The sequence below is a fragment of the Pterocles gutturalis genome, unplaced genomic scaffold (genome assembly GCF_000699245.1).
Source record: "Pterocles gutturalis isolate BGI_N339 unplaced genomic scaffold, ASM69924v1 scaffold12176, whole genome shotgun sequence".
Lineage (NCBI taxonomy): Eukaryota > Metazoa > Chordata > Aves > Pterocliformes > Pteroclidae > Pterocles > Pterocles gutturalis.
The window spans coordinates 8,929-34,499 of record NW_010100476.1 but is presented as its reverse complement, the minus strand read 5'-3'; the positions used below and the strand labels follow the sequence as shown (position 1 = coordinate 34,499).

At 35.1% G+C, this 25,571-nt stretch overlaps 1 protein-coding gene across 1 annotated transcript; it reads left to right on the top strand.

Annotated features, from left to right (window-relative positions):
- Positions 1 to 343: 343 nt before the first annotated feature.
- MOSPD2 (motile sperm domain containing 2) lies at positions 344 to 25,212 on the top strand. The gene is made up of 13 exons (XM_010080005.1): positions 344 to 503; positions 1,240 to 1,326; positions 3,750 to 3,904; positions 9,480 to 9,540; positions 10,787 to 10,825; positions 11,856 to 11,980; positions 13,642 to 13,812; positions 17,489 to 17,601; positions 21,231 to 21,327; positions 21,561 to 21,657; positions 22,317 to 22,446; positions 24,320 to 24,422; positions 24,946 to 25,212. Exons 1-13 carry the CDS (start codon positions 458 to 460, stop codon positions 25,090 to 25,092), a joined length of 1,371 nt encoding a protein of 456 aa, XP_010078307.1. The 5' UTR covers positions 344 to 457; the 3' UTR covers positions 25,093 to 25,212.
- The last annotated feature ends 359 nt before the right edge of the window (positions 25,213 to 25,571 follow it).

The following is a 25,571-nucleotide window of genomic DNA, read 5'->3' as shown; positions in this document are numbered from 1 at the left end:
ATGAAGAGATTCTTCGATTATATAGTAATTTATGTTAATTATAGAAAACTGTTTTTAGAAAAATTACACCTACCCTACACATACTTCATTGTTTTCTAATGCTTTTTTTAGTTAAGAGTCACAGAAGATATTTTTCTGTGAGAGCAATCTTGTAGTGTTCCTAAATATCGTCACTTTAGATAGAAGTTTTTAATCAATTTTTCATGCTGTGCTTTGTCTGCTTAAGTTGGAGATGGCAAAAGAAATCCTATGTACCTAGTAGATGCTTATATTGAAACCTGACAAGTTTCCTTGTCATGTTTTCCTAGAAAATGCTATATTCTTACAATTATTGATTTATTTGCTAGATAAATCTGATAAATACGATTCTAGAGATGTGGAAAGACTTCAGCAAGATGATAAATGGGTTGAAAATTATCTGATTTGGCGTCATGATGTTGTGGATGATACTTTAAAGATGATTGACGAAAGCTTTCGGTGGAGGAAAGACTATACAGTTAATGGTAAGCTATGTTACATGAATGATTTTGATGGTGTGTGTTGCTTTGCTATTGAACTACAATTGACTTCTATATGTAGTTTCATTAAGCACCTTTTAAAGGTTTTGTAGGTACCCCAGAGAGCTGAGCAAGAACTTTTCTACTCAGTTAAAAAGAAAGAAAAAATTAGAAATACTGCTTTTTATGTTGACCAGTTCTGTCTCATTCTTTTATGGCTCCATATGTCTATTGAAAGGTTGTTTAAGAGGAAGGAAGGCATCTATATCTTGTTTTGTCTTTGTATGCTTCCTAGAATGGAGTCCTTAAATAAATAAACCACCACAACAAAACCTCGCAAAAAACAGGGCTCTGTTCATCATAGCAGCGCTGGTCCAACACCTTATGTAGAATAGTTCTGGTTTTTGTGCTGTGAGAATGTTTTGAAGGTGAGTTTTATCTACAGGACTGCACAATCTGAATTAAAGGATAGAGCAAGAGGGGTTGTAGATATGAGCAGAAATAAACATTTGCAGCTTCTTTTTCTTGCATCAGTTTCTTATTTCTTCCTAAATAAATCCTACTGTACAGCATGAGAGGAAGGAGATAGCAAAGATTTGAAATGAGCTTAATATTTACATTAGTTTAGTAAAGGCCTTGGAATGTGGTTTATAAAGACATTTGTGTATTTTGTTGGTAGACTTATGCATTTTCAGTGACTACTGTTAAGTTATTTAATATGATTACTCATTTTGCTTTGCAGACTTGACAGAATCTGTACTTCCAAAATGGTTATTTGAAAATGGTGCTCTCTTTCTGCATGGATATGATAAAGAGGGCTATAAATTATGTAAGTTACACAGAAAATAATATTTTCAGTCGTTGATCATTGTTTTTTTGTTTCCAGCATTGTAGCATCTATTTTGAAAAATAGATGTTTTAAAAATAGAAGTAGTGCATATTGGCAACTGATTTTACTAAAAATAAGAGGTTGGTAACTTTGAGTATCTCTTTGGATCACAGAAGTGCAATTTATACACTTTATCAGCAGACTTTAAAAATCATAAACCTTTATCCTAATTTTAATGCAGTTTTTAACTTTTCTGTTGAAGTACATTGTTTCTGTATCTACTGTGGTGAGTATATAACTAGTATAAATGTTCATTATTACAGTGCATTGTCGTTGCTTTTCTAGCAGCCGACATTCTTACATACTTGCAGAGGTTTGCAGGAGGTCTGCAATGGTTTTCTTGTTTTGTTTTTTAATTTTTTCTTATGTCATTGGGATGTTCAGTAACAGTGTGGACAGCTGGGAGTTGGAGAGTGAACTCTCAAGTTGTGTGATTAACTTTTAGTAATTAAAGAATAAAATTTTTAGGGAAACAGTAAATACTGCCTGAAATACTCCTGAGTTTTTTTAATATGATAGATGTATGATAGATGGACAATATTATTTTCTATAAATGAATTTGTTGTAACTTCTTGCATATTTACTCTTAATTAAGCTTAGATCCTTTGAGGCAAAAGAGACTTTTAAAACAAATCACTCATGAGGCTTTCCAAGCAATGCTCTTGAATCTTGAAAAAAAATGAAAATTTAAATCTGAAATTCTGCTTTTCCTTGGTTTACAAGGGCTAGTTTGTACTTCTAGAAATACGCTAACAATCCAGTCTTTTACAGAAATGACTGTTTTAAACACAATATACTAGTTTACAAAAAACAAATTACCAGAAAAATAGAGCTTTTATTCTATGGCTGTGTTTCGTCAAACTGTCCCTTTTCCTATCATTGTAAGGTATCAGACCCGTATGAAAAATTGCTGCTTTGTTATGCCCATGGTTTTCTTTTAGCCTCCAAGGTAAGAATTAAAGGATGAGTGATGGTAATCCCTTTTTATAGCGTTTAGGAAGATGAACATGGTTATACTGGGCGGCTCAATTTGGTGAGGTTGAAGGGGAAGGGACTGGGGGGGGACAGAAGTATAAAAAGCATTACTTTCTTGCATCAGTGCTGGGACTGAGAAAATTATGCAATCGTTTCATGTTAAGAATATGTAAGTTGGGTAAACAATGATTTCTGATTTTATTGTCACTGAAACATACCTGATGTCTCAATTTTCCATACCTGGTGTTTCTTCTGTGAATGTTAATTGGGTCAGAATATCTGACTGTGTATACAAATTCAGGTTGTATCGTAGTTATGAGTTCTTGTTTGGTCAACGTTTGAGAAACATGTTTCCTGGGCCACATGGTCTGTACTAATTTTTTAAAGTATAAGGAAGTTCTTCAAGAATTATTGATTACTTTCACAAGAGTCCTGTGTTTGAATAGGGGTATCTTTTTTGAAATTCTGAACTTACAGTATCTAGTTAATATGCTACGTTTAAAAAAACAGTTTCTTTACATAAGCTGTAAATTTACAATGTGCGAGTAGAAGTAAAAAACATGAATGATAAATCTGTTTTCTATTAGACTTCCAAGTTTCAGGGATGAAAAATATTAGAGTATATCTACAATTATTTTCAGGCTCGTCTAATGTTGGTATAGCGTAGATACCAAAATGAAGGCCGTTCTTTACATTACTGCCCAGATTACTTCTTTTATCACTTCATTGTATAATCAGTAATTTGGTTTCAGACATTTTTATAAAGTCTGTTACTTTGATATATGCTACTTTCTATGAAAAATGTCTCTTCATGACTCATTCCTTGTTTCAGAAGGGTATGTATTGGGCTTTCATTTATATAATGTTGCTTATCTTCTGGATTTTTTCATTTCATTTTAGAAAAGTCTGTTGCTTTTTATATAATTAATAATGTGTGTATAAATAGTTTTTCAAAACGCATCAGCTACAATTCTGTAGAAAACTTAAGCAGAAAAATAAACATAAATTTTGCAACCATAGCAATACCTAGAATATATGTAAAACATAATATCATACCTGAGGACTGCATAATTTAATTTGAAATAATGAAATAATAATGTAGATAAGAAGTAATCTTGAAATAGATGGAAAGTGTTTTTTCTGTACTGTAATACTTTGTATTTTCAATTTTGACAAAGTTCCGGTATAAAAATGTGAGCAAGGAAAAAAGGTGGGTGTGGAAAGGTATGCAGTTGTTCTTCTGGGTGTTCAGTGGCCACAAAATCAGAAACGTAGAATACCAACTCAGAGGTGTTAATAAATTTCAATGCATCCTGTGTAGTTATTTGCATAATGTTTTCTGTCAATTTAGATCTGCTTCAATTTTTGTGTGTTTTTCTTCTCACAAGTTTGGTTCAAAGTGAAACATCACATAAGAGATCCTAAACAGCAACTTGAGAAAAAGAAACTGGTAGCTTTTTGGTTAGAACATTATGCCAAGAGAGATCATGGGAAGCCCTTAACAGTGGTATTTGACATGGCTGAAACTGGGATCAGTCACATAGTAAGTATTGTGTTTTTTCTGATTGCTTTCTGAATTGTTTAACCTGTCTGCAGAAAAAAGGGAGTCCCTGTGCAGTCCTTGACACATGAACTTAATAGTTGCTCAGTCAGTGATATGTAGGGCTTCTTCCCATTATGTGAGCAGTTTCCAGAATCTTCTGTTGCATATTGAACTTTAAGCCTTGTACACCACTCTGAAAACTTCCTTTTAATTTGGTGACTGAGCCAAAGTGACTACATATAGTCACTGCTTACCAGCCTGGTTCGTCAGTTTTCATGGATGACAGTAGTAGAACTTGGTTTTTGAGCACCCAAAAGGCAATAGGTTGAGCTATCTTTTATTGTGAGTATAGTTGCTGCTGTTTCTTCAACAGCTTCATGTTAATTGTAATCATCTTTTTTGTATGAATTGGTCAAGAGTGAAGGATGGAAAAATGGAGTAATGGTGAAACATTAAAACACTTAGATGCAGTATCTGAGATCTTTGATCTGTTCTGACAAGTCAGCATCTTCAGTTAACAATTCTTATCCTGGTCCTGCCTCTCTGTACTCCATGCTGTGTATGCTGTACCTGTGTGTTTAAATTGTGTTCATTTCTTAAGTCCCTGCATGCATCTCTCTCTCCCACATTGAATTTTGTTGTGAAGAGAAGTTAGCGGGATGCAAAAAAGCAGTTTATCAAGTAGGCATTACTTTCAATATCCATCTTAACCAGATATAGCCCAAGTCTGTCTTTTCTTGTACTAACAAAACGTTATTACAATGATGAGACTAGTATGGTGAAGAAATCTACATACTTGTTGCTATGTACAGATAGAGAAAAAATGAGGGTGTCTGAATTTGAGAAGATGTGATAGAATTCTGAATTGTATGTCTATTTTTCAGACTCAAGTTTATACTTCTTCAGGAATAATATCTTTACCCCCTTTTTCAGTTCGTTGTCCGTCCTGTAAGCCTTCCTGAAGACTGGTTCCTCCAAGCTTGACCTTACATAAACCAGAGATTCAACTTGTCATTCAGAAGAGAAGACATTTCTCTTAGCAAAAGTTTTTATGTATTTCTAGATGTTCTTTAGGCCCAGAAAATCAAGGAGGAGCATTGTAGTTCAGTCACTTCTGTAAAAATTATGATTATTCAAAAAGTTGACATTATATAAGAAAGCCCTAATGATTTTAAGGGTAGGATTTCTCCTTTGCCTTGGACATGATTGTAGATCTGAATCATTAAAGAAGCCAAAAGGAATGATACTAGTTTTGAAAACTTTTCCAGAAAACTACTTCCCATTTCTACAATAATTTAGAAAATTCAAAGTTGCATCAATTTTAAAAACACTAAAGAATTAAGTACTTGAAAATCCATGTTCTAGGTATTTGGAAATAAATGTTAAAAAAAAATTCCATACCAATTAGTCATATGTCAAGTCAGTTGTCTACTTTGGGAATTACTTGGAGATTTATTGTAGTTATACATAAGGTTGAGTAATTTCCTACCTGAAGTACACTTCAGAGAATGCTTAAATTTAGCTGCTAATTGGAATGTAGTGAATTGTTCATCTGTGTTACATGAAACTTAAATGTATTTAAGAACTGTTCCTGAATTGATGGTCTTAACTGTTCTTAAGTCCTGTGCCTATATGGAAGGTGGAAGATGTAAGTAACACGATTTGTGGGGTTTTGAATTTTCAAAAACCTTATAGTCTCTTTGGCCATAACTAATCCTGCAAACATTGTGAAATGTTAAAATTTCCCCCAAACTCCTCCCCATGGCATATTCATTCTTTAGAAAAACAGTAGTTGAGGATCTTTTAATTTTCACTAAAGCTTTCACAAGGCACAAAAGTATCTGTTTTTACACGACCTTGGAAACTTCATAGTGTTTGAGGACACTGCAAATTTGCTTTTACTTCAGTGATTCTTGCATGCTATCTGAACCTGTTCTAACTTGACATCCATCCACCTGTATTTCTTTGGAGGATGCTAAACTATGCTGAGTTTGCAGTGTAGTAGTATCAATGTTGTGGCAGTGGGATTTCTTCTAGTCTGTGTTAGAGATCAGCTCAGTGTCGTATTTTTCCATTGCGATGCAGAAATGCTATTATCTATTTCAGGAGGCAAACAATTGCCTTAGTACATATTTCTTGTGAACAGTTTTTCTGATATGATAGATTTCAACCTATAAAGCATAGAAAGAAATAAATTGGTTCACTTGTTTAAGCATTTACTGTAGTAAACTTGAGATAGGGATCTTTTGCTGATGTCCATTGGTATTCACGTGTTGTATGTGTCAGCACTTCTATGAGGACCAAAATGACAAACTGCTCCTTATGGAGTTACATGTAAATATGTTGCAGTTGAAGACAGAATTGTCAACTGTGTGGTGTGGGTTTTCTTTCTTGTGGTTCTTTTTCACTTCCCTTGCTTTGAGATGGAATTCTTGATCCCAATACTTTCTTCTCAGTGCTCATCAGTACACACTGACTGGTTGCATGCTGTCATCTGGACTTGTGTATTTTCTACAAGTTTTTTAATACAAACTTTGCTCCTAAGACTGTTCCTTCATGGGATTTAGGTATATCTTATTAAAAACTCTTGATTCAGAAGCTGCTCTTGTTATAGAGCGGAATTTGTGGTTAATATCTGGATCACTAGATCTCCTTAGTTTTAAGTGCACCAGGTGCAATCTTTGGTTTATGTTGTCATCTTGACAGTGAGCCTTTAAATTCACGCGATCTGGGGGCTTTTTTTTGTTTTCCGTTTCAGGTGTGAGTCTGGGCAGCAGCTTGTGTACAACTTGATCTAAAGTTGCTGTTAATACGGTCTGAACAATATACTACTACTACCAGTAGAACTTCACAGAATCACAGAATGTTAGAGGTTGGAAGGGACCTCGAAAGATCATGTAGTCCAATCTCCCTGCCGGAGCAGGAACAACCTTGATCTGGTTAATGGCACAGAATGCAGCTGCTGCTTACTCTTATGAAAATTGGAAGCCAATATGTTTTTTTTAAACTTATGTAGATCTAGTAGTGAGTGTATGTTGTAGTATCTCTTCCTTTATGTCTGGTTTTTTCTACCTGTTAGTGTCTTTATAAGGAAAGCATAAATACATACTCATAGTTTACTACAGGCATCTTTTAAGATTTGCTTTGTAGAAGCGTATTTAGAAAGTTAGAACAATATGACCTCCTGCATTTTACTGATCCTCACTTTAGACAACCTAAAATCAATTTAGGTTATTTTTTTTGGAAGGGTGGGGGGAGGCAACATTTGAGTAATTTTAATGCAGATAGATGAAAATCTAAGAGTTCACTGTCGTTCTCTTCAGCTGAATTCAGTAGAGAAAAGTACATTTTTAGCACCCACTTTCAGGAGCAGAATTAAGCTCTTTTACTTTTCAAGGTGGATATCTTGCCTATCATTATGTATTTATAGATTTAATCTAATAACTAAAAATCTCATAGATTGTCTGTGGGTTAAAAAATTTTTATTTCTATAGAATATTGGAATTTTTCTTACCAAATATCATCCTGTCCTGTTATTCTTACAGGAATGGCTGAAACTTGTATCTTGTTTGTTCTTTTGGTGTTATGTCAGGAATGCATTTAGATATAAACAAACAAAAAGCTTTATTTGTACCTTTTCGAGGCAAGATGGTTGATGTTTGCACTAGGACCTTGCAGCTGTGCAGTACAGGACCACAAGCTTTTGAGAGGATATTTTGACAAATAAATACAGTGTAATTCAGTTTTGCAAGGCAGGATTGCTGCTCTTATGTGTGCCTTGAGAGCTGTCTGTCCATACTCCTAAAGATACTACTGGAGCCATGGTTTTAGATAAGAAGAATAAATTGTAATAATTTCCTTAATGTGAAAAAGCAACTTGATTTGGGGTTTATGGAGCATATAATGAAACAACTTATTTCCAGTGTCTTTGGGACTTCCAGAGATGCAATCTTAGTAAGTGCTGTCCATAAGTGTCCCATTGTACAGTCTTGCTTTGTAGTTAGTACATTTATCAAAGAACGGGAATATGTTTTTTTAATGTCTGTTTGTAGCCATGTAGAGTAACAGATAAATTTTATCCTAAAAGAACTTGGATTCCTGAGTTCTTTTCCAAAGCATGCTTCATTTGCTTGTTCCATTGCTATGCACACCCACTACGTCAGCTTTTATCACTGGTATGCAGACAGGTAATCCTGATAGCTGATGCTTTGTTGCATCAGTTCAGGTAACATTTAGTTAGATGTGGTTATTGAATGGTCTGCTGAAATCTGTACTTCTAATTTCAGGCTTTCATCAAAATAATGGATCCCTCCTCCTAGTATCTGATGGTGCTTCTTTTGGATAGGCAGTAGGATAAAAACCTTGTTAATGCACAGGAGGTTCTAGTCATTGCTTGTAAAGCTATCACTGTGTTTATGCTATTAAATGAAAGACGCTGCATTTGGTACAAGCAACAGCCAGTTGAGATAAATACTTCTATTAAAGGCTGCCTTCTGTCTCTAAAGCTATCAAGCTTTCAGTTAGTTACTGAAGCTACTAATAAAGCTTCCAGGTTGTGGGTAATCCTCTTATACAGGGGGATGTGTTTTTTCTTCTCTGTCCACAAATGTTGTAGTAACCTGTTTACGTCACTCTAGGAGCCTATTCCCCATAACATTTTTACTGTTACAGTAGGCTTTGGATCCTCCATCAGCAATATATTTTGTACTGTTTCTAAAAGTAGTAGTAGTGGTCACTTCTGTTAGAAGGACTGGTCAAAGTATGAGTACTTATGGCAGGCTTCCTACCTAACCAAAGTACCTTATTGTAGTGAGCTCTCTCTTACTTTATTATCTGTTTATTATACCTGCTTCATAAAATGCCTTTTTTGCCCTTTACTGTGTAGTCAGTTCTATTATACCTGGGTTTTGCAATAGAGACTTGGCTGTGCTATTTCTGTGCAGCTGCTTGTTGAATGGAAGCACCCTAAAAACGGGTAGTATACAAGCATGTCTTTTTGAGTGCTGACTCTCCCCACAATTTCTCTGCATGCCACAAACTAATACTAAAACCAAAAGTTCTCTGAAAAGGAAAACTTCTTTTTCTCTGGAGGATCCTGAGTGCAGTAGTATATTGAACAATATGCAAGATATCTTAGTAAAGGGAAATTTCAGTATGTTTAGTGCTCTCCCTTATAAGGCTATAAGATAATCTATGAAGCTTCTCTAGTGGAAGAGGTTTATTTTTCCTGTGTCTTTCCTGTACAGCTTAAATCCTGTTGATACACTGCAGTAGTTTAGATACTTAACTTATTGCACTGTTAATAGGTCTATTGACTTCTTTCTTAGGTCTTAAAGCTAAATTTTACCACAGTCCTGTAGTATTTAATGAAATGAAAAGCGTTGTATTGAGTTTGGATGATGTTCGTACTATGTGTAAAACTTCAATATGCATGATTACAATATAAGTATCTTGTGCTATTCAGTAAATGCCTTAGCATAACTATGCCTGTATTTTTAATATTTTGATTTACAAACAAAATATTGATTCTTAATATTTTGATTTACATTGTGTTTACTCTGTGCTTTTATTTTAGGACTTGGATTTTGTTCGGTTTATTGTCAACTGTTTTACAGATTATTACCCAAACTTCCTCAGTAAGTATTATACATTAAATCTTAAGCAGTGTAGACTTGTGTAATAAGAGGATTTAATAACATTACAGATGGTGGGGGATACTTAAGTCTTTTTGCGTGTGCTTCATGTTGTAACTACATGGAACACAGGGACATTACAGATTCAGAGTATTTTTTGTGCTTGTAAGGTCAGCAGAACTTTGTGTTGTAAGTAAACTTTATATTCATCAAAAATCAACTGAAACTGACTTTTCATGAAATAACAGTCTAATACATGTTTTTACATGATTAAAAATTTATATAAGCATCTAGTAGAATGGAATTGACCTGTTTTTTCCTTTGCTCCTTGTTACTTGGGTAGAAGCTTTGCAAACTTGCATGACAGTTTGTATCCTTTAGGAGTCTTCAGGGGACAAGGAATAAATGGCTCTAGAAAATTTTAGGGAGCAATGGTTCAGTTTGAACAGGAATAAGGCAAGTTTTTGTGAACACTTGGAAAAACCTGTGTACATGCCTGCTAATTTTTGTTATGGATAGGCAAACACTGAATAGCTTTTGCTAGCTCATCTTAAATGAGTTATGAATTTTAGGTGAAAATGTGTTTGAATACTGAAATTTTCTACAGTAGCTGCTTAAACTCTGAATATTAGATTTCAGCTTACTGATCAAAGTTCAAAACTTTGATCAAATATCAAGCTTAAAGCCAAGTGCAACATTATGTTTTTGTTTTTTTGACATTTAAGAGAAAAATATTGTGACACTTCTGAGTCAAAGTACTAATTTTTCAGACTTCTGCTAAAACAAAGAAAGCTTGGAAAAAATGTAGATTTCACAAAGACTCTTGTTATTTGTTTCTTAGAGAAGAAGAGATGCTGAATATACCTGTTAAACTTCTTTTCCATTCAATAGTTGCTTTTCTAGGTCGGTTGAGATGTTACCTTTTTCTGCCTTATTTGGGGAGATCACTTATTAGTAACAATCTGTCAAAAAAGTAGCATCCTAGGGAAGTATATAAACAGTGTATAACTTAGAATTTCATTAGCTGCTTTCCAAGCACACAACTAATGTTTTTGAATGGTAATAGAAATAGGTTTATATGTGTTTAAAAACAATTATACAATGTTGCTTTTACAGGAAAATTAATATGGAGGTTTCCAAAAATGTGTATTCACTTTTTATATAACTGTTACTGCTGTGCTTCCTCTTAAACAGAGAAATACATAACACTTAGTATTCAGATTATATCCTTTTCTTTTTGTCTTTTCAGCAAAGATAGTGATCTTTGAAATGCCATGGATAATGAATGGTAAGTAGTTGTTTGGTTTTTTGGTGTTTTTTTTTCAGATCATGATAACTTTTTAAAATTAGTAGCGTAAATAGTAAGCATTTTTCTGCTCTGTGTGGACACAGCTGAATGGTGGAATTTGTTAAACATGCATCGTGATATCTGTTGATTCATGGACTGTGTAAGTCTTATTTTTCTTTCTAGCATTGTATTTTGGATCATACTTTAAATGGAGTCCATATTCATCCTGTTATCTTTAAAGCTTGGGAGACCTTGATAAGTAGTCTATTCCTTGAATGTTTCCAACTGTAATCCTTTCAAAGCTAGATCTGTTCATGATTTAGGAATGCTATCATCAACAGATGATGGACACTGATAAGCAGTAAAAAACTAGAATATACAATTTAAGATAGATGCCTGACAGTGGACGCTGATATTGTGACATATGTTTTGATGTGTGTACTTCAACAATCATCTGTAATTATAAAGTACAGGATAAACATTTTTCCTGTGTTTTTACCATATGAATACATATTTTCATGCTGGCTTTGTATTTTTCTATATATTTGCATTTTACCATCACTGAAATAACTGTGATATTTGAAAATACTCTGTAGATAGATCTAAGCACGTCTTTTAAAGCAGCAAAACATTTAAACTAGAAAGAATGTATACATATCTTTCCCAGCCTCCCTCACGCATATTTGGAAATACAGTTGGCTTTACCCCCTCATTACTTTCTGGACTAAATTCCATAACAAAGAAGTTGTCATTCATTAAATCAAAGACCCTCTTTCCATGAAGATTTGTGGTCTGTCTGCATTGATCTATAGAAAAGTATATGTCCATAAAATATTTTCTCTGTAAAAAATACTCTTTTCCTTGCACTGTTTGTCCCCATTACAATAGATACTTTCAGAGCAGGTCCGACCATATCTTATGGGATGTAGCTCACTTGTGTTCTATAAGGTCTGCCAATACACTAAAAAAAAAAAACAAAACACCAAACCCCTTCCTGACAACTTATGTATACCTTTTGGTTTTTTTAAAGCTGCTTTTAAAATTGTGAAGGGTTGGCTTGGCCCAGATGCAATAAGCATGTTAAAGTTCACGAACAAGAATGATGTACAGGAATACATCAGTGGAGAGTATCTACCACCTCACATGGGTGGAACTGTAAGTATATTAACATTTCATGGTCCTTTTTTGAGACTCACCTATATAAATTACACATGTGGGGGTGAGAGTCAGCACTTCATGTGTATGAAATTTCTTGAAATTGTTCTGCCAATGATAATTTGTAAATCACATTAATATAAACTAGGCTAAATTAGTGAGAATTTGGTATCTGGCAGTCTTAAGTACAGAAGTATTTCTTCTGAATCATTCATGCACTTTCAAGTCATTGGAAACCACTTGGTTTTTCAGACCTTAAAGAAAAAAAATTTGTGTCATTCTTCCTCTACTCCTTTTTTTTTCCTCCCACCTGATGAATTAAAGATTATGTATTGGTTTCTGAAACAAGTTCTGTGAACACAAAATAGGTTTCATTGCCCTCAGAATTTTCATCCTGCACCAAAGCTATGACTCAGTAAAGACAATCATATTGCAATTATTTTTCCTTCTCTTGTCTGTATAGCTTCATTTTAAGACATGGCTGTAGAAGATAGTAGAGCTCCAAAGAGTGTGCTACAATACAGTATCACTTTTAACAGAACCTGGATCCTATTCTAGTGCAGTCTAAATAGCAAAACAGCACAAGCATCTTATACAACAGTTTTAGGTTTTTTACAAAGCTAGTAAATCAGTTTGTATAATTGTTATAATAGAATTTGCAGAAAGAGGGTGTTTTTCCTTTGTAATTTTTCCAGACCATTTATGGTAGTGGAATAAGCCCACTGTTTTTTCTGGAGTGTTTTTGGAGTTATGGTAGTAACAATATGGAGAAAAGGAAGACTCTGCTTCAGCTATAGTAGGAGAGGCCATGTTCCTTTGTATATAAACTCAAGGTAGAGTTCCAGTTGCCAGAACATACAAAACTTACTTTAAGAACATAAAAGACTAAGTTAGCTTTTTTATTTGGCTGAAAGTAGCAGCCTTTAAAAAGTGCTTTTGTATGAAAGTCCTGAATAAAAGATACCCTTTTTCTCCATGGAAAATTGCTGCCCAGACTCCCCAGTCTCATAAAAACTTGCTCATGTTAAAGAAAGCTGGAATTGCTGAGCTTCAGGAGTGGGCATTGAGGGAAGGGCTGATGATGTCTGAAGTAGCTTCAGTAAGGATTTGAGTGGGGTATAGCAGTGGTTCTGGGTCTAACTCCCACAGTGTTGTCCTATTGTTGCAGAGCTGAGTATCTCCTGTTTGCTTGTTGGACCATCTTACCTAATAGCTAATTACATCCTTAAAGAAAGAACTTGTGGCTTTGCTAAATACCCTCCTGAAGTGTTTGGTTGAGCTCATGGTCTTAGTTATCCTTTATACTACCTTGATCCTGAAAGGTCTTGTTGCCAGTTAGTGACTGTTGACCAACTTGGTTCTATGTTGCCCATCTTCTAAGAGCATTAACAAGCTCCAGATTCTGCAGTTCTGCTGTGACCGTAAGTGGTTACAATTTAGTGGCTTCATTGGGTGACTGTGTTTGTCTATTAATGATGAGAAGATAACCAAAACTATTGGTAGTGTCAGCTTTCTGCACAGGGGTCTAACTGAAAATGAATAAATAAAATGTGCAATTAATGTGAAACAACAAAAAATATAGTGTTTCCATTAAAAAAATACTACAGAAGGCACTTTTCATCCTCCTAAATAACTGATCCTTTAAAAATCTTATAATTTAGGATTCTTTCAAGTACAGTTATCCTCCATTGGTTGATGATGATTTTCAAACTCCTTTATGTGAAAATGGACCCATTACTAGTGAAGATGAGCATGAAAGTAAAGAAGAGATAGATGCGGACACCAAGGATACAGGGGAGCTGAATGAAGAACAAAACTTTAATCAGAAAAAGGTATCTAACACCGATAGTTGAGGCAAGAATAGTTAAATGTTTACAAAGTGGCAGAGGAGGGATATAATTTTTCTTGTCTGGCTTTTACTTTGTGAATTTTTTTTACCTTTTTTTTTTCTTGCCCTCCAGTTTGACAAAGGAACCCAGTAAAACTGAAAATTATACTTGCAGTTTCAACCTTGTTTCTATTAAAAAGTGTTAGTTTCATGCCTCTGAGTAAAATGTGTAACAAATATTTGGTTTATCTCTGGAATATAGTGAATTGTACAGTAAAGTTTAAAAGGTTTCTCTGTTTTGTTTTAAAAGGTTATGTCTTTCCAGTTAGTTTATTTTTAATCCTGGGGTATTTAGTGGTGTAGTAAATTTTAAAATACATCTAGTTTTCTCAGATGCTTAAGTTGGTATGTACATGAGAAAATATTAAGTGTTAAAAATTTATACGTGATGTTAATTTGTTTTCTTACGTTATTGATAAAAACTCAACATAGAAAAGTTTTAATTTAGTCTCAGGAGAAATTGTATCCCTAATCCATCAATCCTGTTTTCCAATAGAATCTTCCTGAAGTGGTGTTTATTCAGAAATATAAAGGCATTCTTTTGCACAAGTCCGTATGAAGTGATATTTAGGAATATGCAATGATAGTCAATGGGGATATCGCTCTTGAAAGTACTAGGAAAAATCTAAAATATGCCACTTATATTCCAAATTTAATTAAGGCACTAGAATTGCAAAACTTGTGTTTAATGGAGTAGAATACTCCATTAAAGTAATGTTACACTTTTGTTTACTGTTTCAAGTTTTTGTCAGAATAATTTGAAATGGACAGCTTGCTTTAATTAGTCCAGCTGCTCTTTGCAACTTGGCCAGCTATTCAAAAAAAAAGATGATTTCACTGACCTTCAAGTTCAAAAGGAAGCATTATGTAACGATGGTGACTTCCTGACCATTAGACTCAGTAGCTTGTTTTGGTTGTAGCACATCTTCTGACCTCCGATCCTCAGATATGGATCATGGAGAATTCCTGTTCAGTCTATGAGTTGGCTTTTGTGCTTAATAGCCTCAGTATTTGCTTGTTTTTTAATTTGCTTGGCTTCTGCTTTCTACCTAAGGTATTTTTTTTACTTTTTATTCAGTCTTAAAAATAATGATGTGGTTTATGGTATTTTCTCTTTTATTCAGTGAAATCAAGCTGCTACTCAATCTTTTAAATTAACTGAGATTGAGGCTCTTTAGGAAAGACAGGCAGGGGAGACAAGAAGGGGGTGTCAGTGACCAGCTGGAGTGCACGGAGCTCTGCTTGGGGATGGATGAGGAGCTGACCAAGGGCCTATGGGTCAGGATTAAAGGGAGGGCAGGGGACATTATAGTGGGGGCCTGCTACAGGCTGCCTGACCAGGAAGACTGAGTGGGTGGGACCCTCTATAGACAGATGGGAGCAGCTTCATATTCACAAGCCCTGGTTCTCATGGGGGACTTCACGCACCCTGATATCTGTTGGAGGGACAACACAGCAGGGCATAAGCAAGCCAGGAGGTTCCTGGAATGCATTGTTGATGACTTCCTTCTCCAAGTGATAGAGGTGCTATGCTGAATGTTGTTCTCACTGACAAAGAGAGGCTGGGGGTGAATGTGAAACTCAAGGGCAGCCTGGGCTGCAGTGGCCATGAAATGGTGGAGTTCAAGATCCTTGGGGTGGTGAGGAAGGTGCACAGCAAACTCACTACCCCAGATTTCAGGAGAGCAGACTTTGGCCTCTTTGGAGATCCGCTTGGTAGAGTCCCATGGGATAAAGCCCTGGAGGGGAAGAGGGGCCCAAGAAAGCTGGTTAATATTCAAGGCTCACTTCCTCCAAGCACAGGGGTGATGCATCCCAACAGAGAGGAAGTCGGGCAAAAATGCCAGGAGGCCTGCATGGATGAAAAAGGAACTCCTGGACAAACTCAAACACAAAAAGGAAGCCTACAGAGGGTGGAAGCAAGGACAGGTAGCCTGGGAGGAATACAAACATACTGTCCGAGCAGCCAGGGATCAGGTTAGGAAGGCTAAAGCCCTGATAGAATTAAATCTGGCCAGGGACATCAAGCACTGCTATAGGTATGTCAGAGATAAAGGGAAGACTAGGGAAATTGTGGGCCCTCTCCAGAAGTGCATGGGAGACCTGGTTACCCAGGATATGGAGAAGGCTGAGATAGTCAACAACTTTTTTTGCCTCAGTCTTCACCAGCAAGTGTTCGAGCCACACCGCCCAAGTTGCAGAAGGCAAAGACAGGGACTGGGACTTGTTGGCCACTTCAGCATTATGTTCTTTTCCAAAATGGTTTTTTTTGGAAATGTTCCCTTATGGTCTCAGAATTGTTGTAATTTCTTGTTTGAGTTAATTGTATTCTGCTTGTCTGTGTCTAAATATAATTATTGAACTATTTTTTTAATAAGGCAAGCTTCCAAACTAACAGATTTCAAGTGATCTGTGAGATATCATTGTCTTCATTGTTTACTGCACTACCAGTCTTTATGTGCAGACTCTTGTCATCACCAAGAATTAATCTGATTTATTTTATGTATGTATGCCTTCTCTTATCCCATAGAAGGGCCTATTTCTTTCCACAGAGTAGAAAGAGCCATGAGTGATGAACTCGGTTAGTAAGTGCCTGTCCTGTAGGTACCTCCACCTTTAATGCGTGCTATAGCAATGTTTTTCTCTGGTAATTTTAGTTAGATTTATGTAAAATAAAGCCCAACACAGAACTAGTGCAGTGTATTTACACACTATCCATCTACTTTAACTGTAATTATGAAAAAAAATCAAATTGCTGTGTGGTTTCTTTTTATAAAACCTATTTTCTATAAAAAATGTTGTATTCCTTTCATTACCATACTTCAAATTTACATAAACTGAATTCTCTTCATGTCTAGTCTCTGTATTTTAAGTGGTATAAAACTAAGGCTAAGCAAACTGTTTAGCTAGCTGATCTTGAGTCATGATGCCAATAATTCTTTCAGTCTTCTGTATTTCCTTACCCACTTGCTCCATTTGACAATTTCCAGAGGTTTTTAATTATTTTGTAAAAAGATGTCCAGGCCTGTTGACGTGTATTTCCTTAATGTAGTAAAGGAGAACCCTCAGAACCTAAGATATCTGCGGTCTTGGATGCACCAATTCAATCAGCATTATTTCTTTTAAGTTCTCCAGTACTTCAGCGTTCCACCTAAAAGCAGTGAAGATATGTTTAGTAACTCTGCAATATAATAAAGTGTGGAATTGTTGTTGTGTTTTCTTTCTGATATTGCAGTGACTGCATTGAGGTGTCTGTTTTAATTGAAAAGTTTTGCAGTGGAAGAGTAACATCAGTGCTTTATAATCTTAAATGTTTGAAGTTCTATAACTTAATATGTCTGTAGCCTTCAAAAATAACTAACTTGGGCATCAGGAAAATAGCTGGAAAAAAAAGCAGAAGTTTTGCTTCATGCATGTTTAATGCATTATGTAACTTCTATAACAAATAATTTTATTCAGTAGACTTCAAGCAGCTTCAGGGAATGAATACATATTAAGCTTGGTCTGTAGTGTGTAAGTTGTTGAAATAAGCATCCTTATGTTCTTTGAAATACCTGCATGATTCTGTAGCATGTGTAACCCAGGTTTCTGGTTAATCATTAACTATCATTTTTACTCAGATGAATTCTATAGAACAAATTTCCAAATCAGAGGAAACTGACAAAACAGAGATCAAACCAAAAAATGCAAAGAAAGCATTAACCACTTTTAAAGGACCTTTATTACATATCAGGTAATAATTTTCTTCAGTTTTTTTACAATGTTCCTTGGACACTTGAGTACTGAACTAGTTGACTTTCAGAATAAACTATTTTTTTTCAGACCACTAGAGGAAAACAAGTTATAAACTTTATTTTAAGAATTACTTTTACAAAGCTAAAATTTTTCTGCTTTTACCTGTTTTTTCTGGATCTTTTGGTGTCACCATTGGCATGCTTTGTGTACTAATTAGCAGGTGTACATTTCATAAAATTGTAGAAGCATTTTGTGGTTTCATTTATATTGAGAAACTGTCACTGGACTTAGTTAAACCGGTGCTTATCTGTAATGAGAGCAGTGGTTTGACATCGATTGCATTGGGTTAAACAATGTGTTTAGTACGACATCTTTCACTGTTAAATCCTGCTTGAATTCTTTTAACTTAAGATGATGTAAATGTCTATGCTAGTTTGCACCAATTAAACTTAATTAATGGGTCCAATTTATTTTGTGTGGGAAGTGTTCTGTGTAAATGGCATCAGCTCAGAAGATTTTGTCATCCAAGATGCTTAAACCTTGCTTTTTATTGAAGTAGGAAAAAAAATCAATTAGCCAATATCACTTTTTTTTTCCACTGCATTTCAGGTTAATATGCTTCTTTAGAAATTGATTTAGATGTTAATTTTTGTTTTCACTTCCAGTTTGCTATTAGATGAATGAAGAAAATATCTAATTTATAGGTAATTCCTTAGCTAATTTTGTAAGTGCTATACTGAATTAGTTTTGGAATGAATTTGAATAATGACATGCTCATTAGCATAAAAATATTTTGTATCTGTCAAATTTTTCTGGTTTTGAAATGAAAATTACAGTCCTTTGTGCAAAAACCTCCTCTGTATAGACTTAGTTTTTTGTATGGCAGGGCAAAGGCATAGACTGCAGAATTGTGTTTTTGTGTTTTTTGTTTTTTTTTTTTTTTTAAAGAATGCTTAAAATTTTCTGTGCCTATGGCAAAAGGAGCTGTGTTCTTCCATCCATATCTTAAAGAAACAAACCCACACAAACCAAAAAACACCACCATCAAACCCCCAAAGAAACAAAAATAACACCCAAACCCCCCACACCAACTGTACCTTTTTTTTTCTTTTAAAAATATTTCAAGTGCTGCCATTGGAATAAAAGTGGTTGAGTTCTTGTAAATTACATGAATGAGTAAACTTGGTTAATTATAAAGGTGCTAATAATTGTAGTCTTGCTGTTATGGAAAATAAAATACTGGTGTATCTGTTGTCCTTGCTGTCTTTTTTTTTTTTTTTGTGAGGTTTCTGTTTTATAAGTAAGCTCTTGAGAGTTGTTGTTCTTTATTAATACTCTAACTCTTTAGAAGCTAGAACTTGCTTTTATTTCCCTCAGTCTTTCTCAGGACACAACTGAAATTTATTGAATGGATAATGGTATCATGCCATTTATAACTAGCTGCAGGCACCTCTTTTGAAGACTATAAGCTCTGCCAGTATAATTAGCCTGTATCCTTGCTGATACCACCATTGCCCTTTTGAAGGGAGTAGCTGAGGGTGTGACCAGGAAGCTGAGGTGCAGCAGCTCTGGCACCATGAAGTCTCCAAGAACAGACACCCTTTCTGTGCCTCTCTCACTGCTGCTGCAGAAGGCTCAGTGAGGCCTCCTTAGACCCCTGCAGGGATACTCCTCTGCCTATCACTGCTCAGTACTTGCTGGTTCTGGTGTTACGACCAAAGCTGGGTACTTGTGCTCTTCTGTTTCTCATGTTTGTAGTCACACACTAGTCATCTGTCTCTTCCTCCTTTAGATCGTGATTGCATTTGCTTTGCATACCTTACTATGAAAGACTGGTCTTCATTGGCCTTCCTCCTCAATAAATGAATATTATAATACTTGCACTGTCTGGTAGAAGACTGGCTCATGTTGTGGTGTATTTGAGACAAGAATTTATAGTATGCCCTGGCATGGTTACCCCATACACATCAGAGTAAAGAAAGTAGTATTTCTCTAAAAAATTAAAGGCTAAATTAACCACCCTAATCTCCGAACACTTATACTGTCCACCTCCAACACTATGGAACTGGTTGATTTCCCAGACAACAGGCATTCAGTAGTGGCCCTCAACCTGTCCTCCCCCTGCTTTGTTGTTTTTTGGGTTTGTTTTTTTTTTTTTGCAATAGCCACAGGTGGGCATGGAACAAGAACAATCTGGCTCTCGTGGGATGTTCCTTTTTTTGAGCTCTTTTTGTGGCTTGTTTTGATGCTAGTTGATGCCTTCCTATCTCAGTTGTGGTTTCTTTTGCAATTGCGGTAGCATACAGCTGCAGTAGTACAGTATTAAGATAACCAAAATGCCTTGTACCTGCAGTCCTTCCTTTCCATACTGCTGTTGGTTACTTAAGTTGAGATTTTGTGAAAGAAAAAAACTGCGAAGGGAATACAGTTACCCTGTTAATCTGTTATAAACCTATCAATTTATTTCTCTCTTCTTCACTCAACACACTTACTTATTCCCCACCAAAAACCAAAATTTCTTGTCACGTGAAGTGTCTAATGCATTGTGAAACAGGCACACACACCCCTCCCCATACACACGGTCACCATTGGATTCCTAGCATGGCATTTAGGCTTGCTCCAGTGCACCAAGGATTTTTCTTCTCAGCTAATGCACCAGTTTTTGAGAGGAGAATGAAGGTTTGGTACTATGAAAGGAGGTCTTTTGAGGAAGAGGTCACACTAACATAGAATTGGCATTCTAAAAAGGGGAGACAGGAAAAAAAAAAGTAATGTATTTTCTGAAAAAGGCTTTCTGTCAAAAGAATATGCAGTTTTGTAGTACTGCATAGTATGGCAGTTCTTTGTGTATTCCTAATGTGACATATTGAAACAAAAGTTTTTCACTTGTTACTTGAGTTTCCTTTCAGCTTGTAGTATATGAGCATGCCCTACTTTTTGCCTAGTAGTGTTCATTTGAATGCTTATTCTAAAATGAGTTGTCTTAGTTTGACATGTTTTTAAAGATTTCATGCATGACTCTCCTAATTGCACAAGAATATTAAAAACAAGCAGTAACTTTATTTATGCATGTATCTCCAGAAGTATGTGAAGAGTGACTCATAAGTACAAGTGAATTTAGCTGTAGTGGTTGAAATGATTGCTACTCGCAGATACCTACCTGCTTCTCTTGCAGTATACCCATCATAAGGACAGATGTATGAGGTGGAAATTACTACCTGTCTGTGACACCTTATAGTTTTCAGTGTTAGCATATATTAAAATTATTTGGCATAAATTAAAATTAATGATGCTTTCCTTTAACATACTGCTCTAAGATGCAGTGGCTGAAGCGACTGTATATGTCTTCCTGCTGTTGCAGATGGTCACGGTCTTCTAAATGGAAGAAGTCAAGGGCAGTCATCAACTGTGGCAGCTAGGTCCACTTGTGGTCATGAGTCAACCTGGAGCTTCACTACAAAATCTCTGCATTTTGTTTTCACAGCTTTTTTCATTAAAAACCATTTATAGTGACTATAGCTGCAGGGTTGAAAGTATTTTATTTTCCTGTAGGTGTGGTCAGATTTTTCTTATGATATGTTGTAAATATAATTAGAAGAAACTAATTATTTTTACTTTTCTTATTAGCCCAGCAGAAGAACTATATTTTGGATCCAAAGAAACTGGAGAGAAAAAATGTTTGATAGTTCTCACAAATGTCACTAAAAACATAGTGGCTTTTAAGGTAAGTATTTTATGTGTGGCCTGATTTTTTCTTGTTTTGAGTAAGGAGGAAGAAACTATTAAACCCACTTTTCAGTCTAAATTTTTTATTCTGGTGGGATGTTTGAAGCAAATCAAAGAAATATTCTGGCTGAGTTTATGATTTTAGTTATTACAGAATGAGGGAGGTTATGAAACAATCATGCATTTGTGCATGCATTTACTGTATGCTTGCTTGGGTTTTTTTGTTTATAGGTGAGAACAACTGCTCCTGAAAAATACAGAGTTAAACCCAGTAACAGCAGCTGTGAACCTGGCACATCATTAGATATAATAGTCTCTCTTCATGGAGGTAAGTAAGTAAAATCTTACAATAGAGTTTTTTTAAAGTCTGGACAAGTTTTATTAACAGTCTGATTGCTTTAGATACTAACCTTTGTATGTGCTTGCTGGGGTATGAGACTGACTGACACCCGTGTCTACTTGACTGTTACGTGAGAGTGTTACTATTTGTAAAAAAACATGGATGTTAGACAGCATTTGAATAACTGCCTGCACTGATTTACTACTCCAGTTAGACATAAGCAGTTGTTGTCTGCGGCCCATGCTGTTTATTGTCTTAAAAAAAAAAGTTGTAATGGCAGCTGTCACTCATGCTCTATTACAGTGGGAGTTTTATCTGTGGTAAATCAGTTTCCTAAATTGGTGCAAGGACAGGTGAATTTGCTGGAGAATGTATTATTTACAAAATGTTGGGTTGTCCTTGAATCATTCAGATGAAACTAGTTCTGTTAAAATGAAACTGTAGAATTTTCGGAAAACTATAATCAAAATTGTTGACCTTAAGAGAATGATTTCATTATTTTTATTCCTAATAAGTCAGTGTCTGACATCCTGCAATAAATAAGGTCTCATTTTAAAACTTTTTTGTTCAAAAATACTTCTATACACTTTGTCTTATTGTAATTTTATCTAAGCACACTTTTGCTTTTTTTTTTCCCTTGAGGGCAGGTTTTGCAGCTTCTCTGCAGGATCGTTTCCTTATAATGGCAGCAGAAATGGACCAGTCTTCTGGAGCAGGTGTACCAGAACTGATTCAGTTTTGGAAAGAAGTCCCTAGGACCAAAGTGATGGAACATAGGTGAGCATATGGTTTTCTGTTGACCAGGTTTTTTTTTAGCAATTATTATTTAGCTGATTTATAGCACTTGCATATCATAATTAGTGCAGGATTAGCCAAACCTAGTCATGTGCTTACCAAAGTATATTACTGAGGCTTCTGCTATGTTTTAACTGATTAGAGGTGGTTTTAATGCATAAAATGTCATGGTGTTCTGCACATGCTCTTCTTTTTATTGTTATTGTTCTTGTGCTGATTAAGAGTTAAGTGTAAAAAAATGGACGGATGTGACAATATTCATGGACAGTAGATTTTTTTTTTCAATAAGAATGTGCCACTTGAGTTTCTAAAAAGAAGCAAGTGAGGAAAGAAGACATCAAATGCAAAACTGTTTTCTAGACAAGATTAAAAAATATTACCTTTCTGCTAGGGAAAATCATAATTTTGTGTGAAATTTTATGAAACGTATCACAAGTTCATGTGTGTGTTTTCCATATTTAATGGAGAAAAAATACCACTAGGAGAATACGTCTCTCGATGCATTCTTTTAAATACACCTCTCATCTGTTCGTATCTAGTTGTATCACTGTACATTTCTAGAAAAAGTTAATTGTAGCTCTTGTTCATCTAGAAGTCTTAGACCCATGATATTGAGATGCTGTTTCATTTAAGAAAAAAAAAAAGAGTAATATAACTGTATTTTTACTTTAGATTCTTCCTGGGTTTTTGGTTTGGGTTTGGGGTTTCTGTTTTGAGCTGTGTTTACCCACCTGTGGCCAAAATTAACATGGAAAAAGTATTTTTGAGACTTGATACCTAAGTCTTCCTCTATATTTGCTTCAAATCATAGAATTATAGAATGGCCTGGGTTGAAAAGGACCTTCAAGATCATCTAGTTTCAACCCCCCTGCTGTGGGCAGGGTTGCCATCCACTAGAGCAGCCTGCCCAGGGCCCCAGTGGTTATCCCTTACTTCCCTATTAAACAAAATCTACATTATATGATTGACCTTAAGCTTCCTTGCATAAATGTTGCAATTTTTTTTAAGACAGACAGTGAAGCGATGGGGAGAGATTATCTGATTACATTGAATTTATCACCTGCAAAGTGTGAAAGTGTATGTACATTACTGATGAATACAAAAGTGACCTTTACTTTTTATCAAACCTCGATTAATAGTAGTGGAGAAAATAATTATTGTCTCTTTAATATTATATGTGCAAGTACTTTATCTGAGGAATCTACTTAGATTTTATTATGCACATTTGTCTCTTTTTTTTTGTTTTGTCTTGCTGGGGAAGTTTTAGCATTTCTCATTCCTTAAAAGAGAAAAATGTCGCAGCCTCAATTTAACCATTTCTGTAGCAAATAAATTTCCCACACTAATTGACTTGCATGTTATCAGTTTCTGCTGTATTTTATAAATTATGTAGGATTCCACTACCTTCAACTGTGGCTGGAAATTCTGTTCCTGTATTTTTAACTGAGGAAGATGCAGAGTACATGAAAAATGTTGTTAAGGTTTAAAATTGAATGAAAACCTTTAGATTTTGTTTGCTGTTCAATAAATTGTTGCATCTCTAGTAGCAAGTATTTGACTGAGTAATCCCGTGCATCCTGTGTTATGAATATAAAGTGATGAACATATATTTTAACTGAACATGCAGATAATTTTGATTTTGCTTTCTATATCAAAAGTTGTCAAAACATTAATTGGTGGACTGAGGAACCCCTTTCAGACTATCATTGCAATAGTAATTCAGAAAATTAATCAACCAGAACAGATGATAAAGCACGTCTAATATCTGTTAGATGGACTGTGTAGTATTAATTGTACAATGTTACATTAAATTTATTATTTTTGCTGTGTGTTTCTTTTTTTTCCCCTTTCACAGGCTCAGGTGTCATGTTGTAGAAAGTAGTAAGCCTTCTTCTCTGACGTTAAAAGAGAACACATTTAATGTTCCAGCAAAAACCAATGAAGATTTACATATACAGGTAATAGCGTATTCCTTTGTGCTGAATATTGAACAAAATTATAAAATATAGGGTTAAAAAGATTGTGTATTAAACCTCTGTGGTACTTTGTAAATTCTTCTATTTGAAAAGCTCAGCAATTGGAAGTAACTAAATCAGTGACAGTGATTTAATTATTTTGTTGAATAGTAATGGTTTAATAAAATACTACTTCTAATGCCATTTGCTCCTTCCTCTTGTGTATATTACAGATCTGGAGGTATCAGTGAATCTCAGCAGTATCTTGCTTCCTAGTGTAAAAATGTCATGTGCTTGATACAGGCAATATGGGTCTATCCATAACTCTTAAGATTTGAAGCTCCTTTAGTGGAACACATTCCTAAAGTATGTAGTGATAGAAAAGGGATCACTAAGAGATCATGAAGAGCAGTCTTTTTGTTGTTGTTTTTTTGCTGGACTTATACTTATTGGCTAAATAGCTCTAAATCATTGAGTATTTTTGTGTGCGGAAATTCTGCTTTAACTGAACTGTTTCTATTTTCAGCTAACTAATTTACTGCAAATCAATAAAAGACTTCAAGAGCAGATTGATCGCTGCCTCTGGTTCCAGCAGTTGTCAGTTGTTTTATCCTTACTATCAGTTACTGTCGTTGCCTTCTGCTTCTACCTGTCATATACCCAGAGAAGCTAAAAAGAACTCCTCTGCACTGGTTGTGCTGCCTATTGTGGCTGGCTGAAGTGGAAGAGATTGCAGTGATGCACTTGGATTCTGGAACTGCCAAAATGAGGTTTGTTAGCCCACAACAATGAACAAAGATACAATTTGCTGAAGAAAAAAAAAAAAAAGAAGAAATGAACAACCAGGAAAGGAAATTACTGAAAGTTGACAGTTAGAACAGGGCATAAGGAAGATGTTGAAGCTAAGACCTATTTTCACTGTACAACTCAATAAACACTACTGAACTGGAAGGAAGAAACCAAATATAATTTAAAACAGTTTATTTTTTTCTTTATTCAATTTATTTAAATACAAAATTTCATCTATTTTCATCATATTCATTCTTGCATTCTGAATTACTCTTGTAGAAGGTGCAAGCAGTCAACTTAGTTTATTCTAAAGGTTAACCTGTTCATTCAGGAAAATTTACAGAAATTACATAGTACAGGCGG

Bases quoted from the DNA above. Each gene is read 5' to 3' on its own strand.
- MOSPD2 (XM_010080005.1), top strand. From the start codon at position 458: ATGATTGACGAAAGCTTTCGGTGGAGGAAAGACTATACAGTTAATG. The intron at 11,981-13,641 runs GTAAGTATATTA...CTTATAATTTAG, and splicing joins CACCTCACATGGGTGGAACT to GATTCTTTCAAGTACAGTTA. The intron at 21,658-22,316 runs GTAAGTAAGTAA...CCTTGAGGGCAG, and splicing joins AATAGTCTCTCTTCATGGAG to GTTTTGCAGCTTCTCTGCAG.